The sequence below is a fragment of the Emiliania huxleyi genome (assembly GCF_000372725.1).
Source record: "Emiliania huxleyi CCMP1516 unplaced genomic scaffold EMIHUscaffold_104, whole genome shotgun sequence".
NCBI lineage: Eukaryota > Haptophyta > Isochrysidales > Noelaerhabdaceae > Emiliania > Emiliania huxleyi.
The window spans coordinates 366,899-373,612 of NW_005202176.1; the positions used below are offsets into that span (position 1 = coordinate 366,899).

General features: G+C 64.8%; 3 protein-coding genes across 3 annotated transcripts; all 3 read right to left on the reverse strand.

The window, feature by feature from the left end:
• Positions 1-165: 165 nt before the first annotated feature.
• EMIHUDRAFT_222694 (hypothetical protein) lies at positions 166-1,913 on the reverse strand (the record flags this gene model as incomplete). Its single annotated transcript, XM_005792948.1, has 2 exons — positions 166-493; positions 655-1,913. 2 exons carry the CDS (start codon positions 1,911-1,913, stop codon positions 166-168), a joined length of 1,587 nt encoding a protein of 528 aa, XP_005793005.1.
• A 1,325-nt stretch (positions 1,914-3,238) lies between these two features.
• Positions 3,239-4,111, reverse strand: EMIHUDRAFT_108503 (hypothetical protein; the record flags this gene model as incomplete). The annotated part of the gene is made up of 1 exon (XM_005792949.1): positions 3,239-4,111. The coding sequence occupies one exon, from the start codon at positions 4,109-4,111 to the stop codon at positions 3,239-3,241; it is 873 nt and encodes a 290-aa protein (XP_005793006.1).
• A 1,490-nt stretch (positions 4,112-5,601) lies between these two features.
• EMIHUDRAFT_108504 (hypothetical protein) lies at positions 5,602-6,575 on the reverse strand (the record flags this gene model as incomplete). Its single annotated transcript, XM_005792950.1, has 3 exons — positions 5,602-5,679; positions 6,072-6,163; positions 6,248-6,575. The coding sequence occupies 3 exons, from the start codon at positions 6,573-6,575 to the stop codon at positions 5,602-5,604; spliced, it is 498 nt and encodes a 165-aa protein (XP_005793007.1).
• Positions 6,576-6,714: the final 139 nt, after the last annotated feature.

A 6,714-nucleotide genomic window follows, 5' to 3' on the forward strand; every position in this document is an offset into this window, starting at 1 on the left:
GTCGGTGTGTTTTTCTTTTCGGCTTCTTCCCTCACCTCCTCCTCGTTCTAAAAGATCTGTAGAAAAAATTCATTTTTCGGAAGTTTGGGCGACCCGGACCCTTGGCGGACGACCATGATGAAATGCCGAAGCGGCTTCAGCTCTCACATGAGTGTAGGCATCATCTCACATGACGCGGCGGAGCTGCTTGGGCAGGGGGTAGCCCGTGTCGAGCCAGCACTGCGGATTGGGCTGGCGAAGCTCAAGGCCCCGTAGCTTTCGCTCAGTTGGAGCTCCGTTGAGCTTGAGCGGCAGTCCAAAGACGTGCCTCCCGCCGAGCTCGGCGCGGGTGAGCTGCAGGGCGGTGCCGACCACCTCCTCCACCTCCTCCTCGCTCTCCGAGTCGTCGCTGTAATCGTCAGTACGAGCCACCGTCTTCAACTCCTTGACCTCCCGCACCGAAATCAGATCCTTGAGCTCATTCCAATCTGCACAGGCCATAATCCAGGAATCACTGTGTGAATGTAAATGTGTGCGCGCAAGGCATGTGCGCATGTGCCGGTCGCTGGTGCCGAGGCAGGGCGTGGGCGCGCACAGTGCGGAATGGCCGAGCCGATCAGCATGCTCCTTGTTTGCACGCGCTTTCCCACAGTGCATCTCGAGCCATTCTTGCACCGTGGACCGTGCGCGCATATGCTCAGCGCGTCATCGTACAATCTCGTCCACCCCGCGGCCAGCTGAGGGTCGTCCTCGGCGATCAGCTTGAACCGTGGAACACCACTCGGTAACTTCTGAGTGAACTCAGCGAGAGTCACGGTTACCCCCGGTCCGATGCCTGGCCGGAAGACGCGGAACAATGCGACCTCGTTGTTCCTATCGTGGACATGGCGACTCTTGCAGATGAGCAGGGCGTAGGCGAGGACGTCCTTCTCACGCCCAAGCAGAGAGTTGTGGGAGACGTAGAAGCCCTCGCCCTCGAACAGCCCGCCGCCCGACGCGAGGCGGAGCTCAGCCACGTGCGCGGCCGCACGCTCGAATGAGATGCCTCGATCCCGGTCAAGCTTGAGCCATTGCAGCCGTCCGCATTTGCACGGGATGTCACGCGGGTAGCCGGGGTGCATCGTCTCGTGCGAGTCGAGCGGACCGAAGTCGAGCGGACCGAAGTCGAAGGTCTCCCGCCCGAGGGCCTCCGCCGCCTCGCGCAGCGCGGGGAGGTTGTGCTGCTCAGCGAGCTCCCACGCATCGAGCACGTTCGCAGCGGTGAGGCGGCTCGCGATGGCCCCCTCGACGGCGCGCTGGGCCGTCGGCATCTGCAGCCGCGCCGCGGTGATCAGGAGCGCCGGCAGGCCGCCGCAGCGCACCGAGCACTCGCCGTGGTAGACGAGCTCGAGAAGTGCCTGAAGCTCGGTCGCAGTCACTTCGCGCAGCGCCACCTCTCGTGCGGTGCTGTCCGTCATGCCGGCCCCGAAGAGCGCCGCGAGGAAATCGGAGGCGGCCGCCATCGCCGAGGTGTGCACGCGGAAACGCTGATCGTCAGAGAGGAGCGTGAGGTCGGCCGGTTCGCCGGCGTCGAGGCACGACTGCGCCTCCGGGGAGGCGATGGTGCGCACGGTGACGAGCTCGCCAGGTGAGCCCATCGCGAGCAGCTGTGCAGCATCGCTGCAGAGCGGCTCCCAGCCGGCCTGCTCCTGGGAGCTGGCGGTGCGCAGGTAATCCTCCACGGCTAACCCATTTCCGCCGAGCGGCCGGAGCGATTCGACGAGGGCGAGCAGCTGGTCCCGAGAGAGATCGGGGAGCGCGAGGCTGCGGCGCGGGAGTTTGTTGGCAGCGTGCATAATAAGCAACGGGAGGGGAGCTGCGGGGCGCGTGTTTTTTTTCCCCTCGCGCTTGTAGGTTCGTTGGCACGACAAAAAGAGAAGGAAGTAAACCTCCATATTATTTTGGTGTTCGGCTCGTGTTCATAAAATTAAACAAATTTATTTAAGCATTAAGGCCAACCAGTAGCACGAGAGGACAAACACCTCGCAGGAAAGAATCCGCATCAACGCATGAAACTCGATGAAACACAATATCTAACCCATTGGCATTGCCATGACGCCACACGGTCCTTAGTGTGCCGCCCCCACGATATTGCTCCCCCCTCCGCCCTCACCGTGCGCCGCCCCACCGGTTTTTCGCGATCAGGTAAGGTAAGGTAAGGTAAACTTCTCCACACACACGAGGTGGTGGGGCAAGGGGGGGCAACCCTCGCGTCTCCACGTCTGACGACAGGAGCCCCACGGCATTCAAAGTGCAAGGCCCAGTGCGCGTGGGTGAGCGGTGTGTGTGTGTGTGTGTGTGTGTGTGTGTGTGTGTGTGTGTGTGTGTGTGTGTGTGTGTGTGTGTGTGTGTGTGTGTGTGTGTGTGTGTGTGTGTGTGTGTGTGTGTGTGTGTGTGTGTGTGTCACGTCACTGCATCCTCCGCCGGTTCCTCCCGTCGCCTCTTCTTTGTTCGAATGTTTTTCAATCCATCCTTCACGAAGCCCTCCCATGTAGCTAGCGTTCTTGGCGAATGCCTCGAAATGGCCAGCAGGCGCTTGATCAAGCACTTGGAGCACTTGGAGCACTTGGAGCACTTGGAGCACTGTGCGGGCCGCTCGTCCTCCCCGCCCTTCTTTCGTCCTCCCGTCCCTCCCCTCCACCATGGCCTTCTCGGCACTTCTTTCTCCATCCGCCTCGCCCTGCCTTTTCGTATCGTGCCGTTCGCCCTCCATTCGGTGACCTCCATGGCTGTCCGCCCCCCTTTGGGTGGCGCTCTCGATACGGTTGCGTCAACCTCGACGTCGCTGTCGCCCTCCCCGTCCCCGCCGGCGTCCGTGCCTCGGTTCGCGTATCGGTAGCGTCTCCGTTGTTCCCTCGTGCCCCGCCGTCGCCCTCTCTGCTCGGGCCGTTAGCGATTTCGCCCCTCCTGCGTGTCGCCCCTCCGTCCCCTCCCCTTTCTTCGTCGTCATCGTCGCTGTCGCGAAAGCCCTCATCCACATCAATCGGCTCTCGTCGTCGCTCTCTCGCAAATCGTCGAACGTCGAGAACGCGGCCGACGACCCGCAGCCGCCCGACGTCCCGCACGCGCCCGAACACCGGGTCCCGAGTGTATCGCCGACCGCAAGCTCCGAAGAGCGAGCTCGCTGATCTTGAAGGACAGCCCGGATGCGCACGCGGCGCAGGGCTCGAATCAAGCGGACGCGCGAGGGGGGCTCCCGCGCTCTAGTATACTTTGCGACCTAGGCCTTGCGCTGTTCGCCTGTCGGGATCGGGCCGAGCATCTCCGGCGCGCCCAGCCGGAACGAGGTGAGCCCGATCGGCGGCGCGGGGCTCGACGTGACCGAGCTTTTGTGCAGGCGCTCGTCGTTCGGGTCGGGCGCGTAGATCTCGCCGATAAAGGGGCGGCTCGTGTCGTAGTTCGCAAACCAGACGCCCATCGCGGCCGTTAGCGCGTCGTCGGATTTATCCATGTGTTTCAGGTACGCGTCGTGGTTCGCAAAGAGCCGGAGATCATGGACCCGATCCGCGTGATCGGGGTCGCGCGAGACCGACGCACCCAAGATTCCGGGCACCTTCGCGCGCCAAAGATCGCTCACGGTCTGAAACGACGACGCGAGATCGTCCATGCAGCCCGGTTTGACGTATCGCTTCGTGAAGCCAAACAGAGGAGGCCCTTCCGGGATCAGCCCCGCGTCGTCGGCTTTGACGAACCCCGCCATCGGAGCGTGGAATCGGTATGTCACCGACGAATTAGCTGCAGACTCCGCAGCCAGTCCCTCGGTCCACCCGCCGTAGCAATCCAACGCGTCCGGATCCTGCTCGGAGCTCTCGTAATACGCTGCCAAGCTTTCCTGTTGACTCGCATCGTGCGCGAAGGAGGATGCTCCCGCAGACCAGAAAACGTGCCAGAAAACGCGCGGGTCGTCATGATCGGCGAAAGCGAACATCGCGTGAATACCCGAGCCCGGTCTTGTCGACGATGCGGCGAGAGACGAGAAACGCTCCTTGAACTCGTCGACCAAGCCCTCTTTGACGCGCCTTCTGCCGTGGACGAGAAGGGGCACGGCCGAAGCCGCGCTGGACGCGAGCGTGCGGCCATCGAAAGAAGTCATGCGGCAAATAGAGCAGACATCTCCAGGAGAGATGGGCGACGCACAAACACAGAGGCACGAGCAGGGCACGAGAGCAGGGGCACGAGAGTGGCCGCGTCGGCTTTTTTTTGTTTTTTTGGCAACTCTTCCCGCGAGTGTTTCCGCCGCAGGTTTTTTTCTTTTCGGAGAACTCCTTCCCGGGACTGTTCAATACCATGCTGCCTCTCGCCTCGCTCTTCTCGCCCTCCGTCACCACTCTCCTCAACGGCGTGCGCATCGAGCACGCCTCCTGGAACAGCGGCTCGTCCGACGCGGTCCTGCTCCTCATGGCACATGGGGCACAGCGCGCGCCTCTGTCCGGCCCTCTCCGAGCTCCGAGGGGGGGAAAGGGAATTACGCACCACACACACGCACGCGCACCCTGAGCCCTGGCTGTCAGGCTGTCAGGTGCTGTCACCTGTCAGGTGATCTGTCAGGCTGTCAGGCACTGTCAGGCACTGTCAGGTGCCTCTGTCAGACCAGCTGTCAGGTGCTGTCAGTGCTGTCGGGTGCTGTCGGGTGCGTGTCTGACATCAGAGGGGCTCCGTAGCTGTCGGGTGCTGTCGGAGCTGTCGGGTGTTGCTGTCAGACGCTGTCGGAGCTGTCAGAGCTGTCGGGCTGCTGCTGCTGTCAGAGACGCCGGTGCTGTCAGGTGCTGTCGGTTGGTGCTGTCGGGGTGCTGTCAGGCTCTGACACACCATCCACACTTATGACATTATCAAGAGGAGACCAGCAGGACTCTACTACACATACTCTAGCCTCTACTCTGCCAGAAGGGGTCCGCCTGGGGAGCGCAGATGGCGGCGCAGGCGCAGGCGGCGGCGACGGCAGGCGCGGCACAGACGGCGGCGGCCACCCCCACCCAGACGCCGTAGGCATATGGCTGTAGGGCCCCAGAAGGCTAGCTGGTAGCTTCATCTGTAGTTGTAGCACAGCCGCGGGTCCGCAGAGCCAGAGGTGGGGCGGGAGGGTTGAGAGAGAGACCCATGAGGCATGACCATCCCATGTCGGAGCTGTGTACACAGTGCTGTCGGAGCTGTCAACACTGTTTCAGGCTGTAGGGCGCACTATCATGCGCTGTACGGGGGTATTTGCTGTCAGGCTGTCAGACCAAGGGCTCAGCGCGCACCGGCACGGGCAGCGGCCTTGCGCAGCGCTCGCTGTCGCGCAACGTGCAGACGTGCATCGCTAGTAGACTAAGCCACGCTTACAGGTACACGCACCCGGTCTCGGCCAAACCCACACCGGGGCACCGCCACGTCGCGCCCATTATCATCTCCCATATCTCACACCCAGACCCTTCCCCCACCTGCACGCCGTCCACTTTCCCGCCACGTTACATGCATAGACACCGGATCCGACCCAGCTCGACCCGCACCAGCCTCTCCCCCTCTCTCCTCCTCGCACGACTTCATCCGATGGCCTCATCGTAGCCGTCCTAAACCGCGATTCAGTTGCCACGAGAAAGGCCCTCAGGCAGTCGGATACTCCCACTGCGTCACGTTCAGCGTCGGGTTGCAGTAGTAGGTGACGCCGCTCTTCGGGTCGACCTGTGGCGGGGCCAAGGACCTCAGTCTATGCCTCGGCGCATCGGCCGCACGCACTACGAACGGACCCCAGACTGCCACCCCGGAGGCAGCGCCGCGCCGCCACTCGGTGCAGGCCGAGGAGGGGCCGCTGGCTGCGCCGCCGGCTGCGCCGCTGGCTGCGCCGCTGGCTGCGCCGCTGGCTGCGCCGCCGCTGGCTGAGCCGCCGCTGGCTGAGCCGCCGCCGGCTGTGCCGCCACTGGCCGTGCCGCCGGTTGGGCTGGTGCGGAGCGCGCCGGCGCAACAGAGGCAGGGGCGGGCGTAGAGGCAGGGGTGGAGGGCATGGCAGCGGGTGTGGCAACCGCTGGCGGGGCCGGGGCTGGCGGCGTCGGGGCCACAAGCGCCGGCGGGGCCACAGGCGATGCCGGCGGAGGCTCCCACCGGCTCGTGTTTGTCGCAGCGTGGTAGTAGTACGTGCGGCCGTGCGGGTCGCGGCCAGACACCCAGCCTGCAGCAGACGAGCGCCGGTGAAGTGCGGCTCCGACGCACCAACAAGGCTTGCAACGGGGAGGCGAGGGGGGAGAAGCCACACCTGCGGGCAATGCCGGCGCCGCGCCTCCGCCGGGAGCGGCGCCGCCGGAGCGCATCGCTGCCAGGTTCGGGAGGCTGCCTCCTGCCGGCGCGCCAGGCTGGGCCATCCGCGCCAAGCTGCCGACCGGCACCGGCGCTGGTACCTGCCCGGCGCCAAGCCCGCCCATGAGGGCGCCTCCCATACCGCAGCCCATGCCGGCCCCCATGCCGCCCGGCATGCCCGGCATGCCCCCTCCGGCCATGCCCCCGCCCGGCATGCCCGGCATCCCCGCTCCGGGCGCCCCTCCTCCGCACTGCCCAAACGCAGCCGATGGTGCGCCGAGGCCCATCGGGCCTACCGCGGACGCGAGACGCCCTCAGAGCGGCGGGCGGTGCGAGGAGCGAGCGGCGGCGTCGCGGCGCCGCGGGTTTGCGGCGCTGCGATCATCGGAGGGCGCGGCGCTGCCAGCTGCGGCGGCGCGGAAGAAA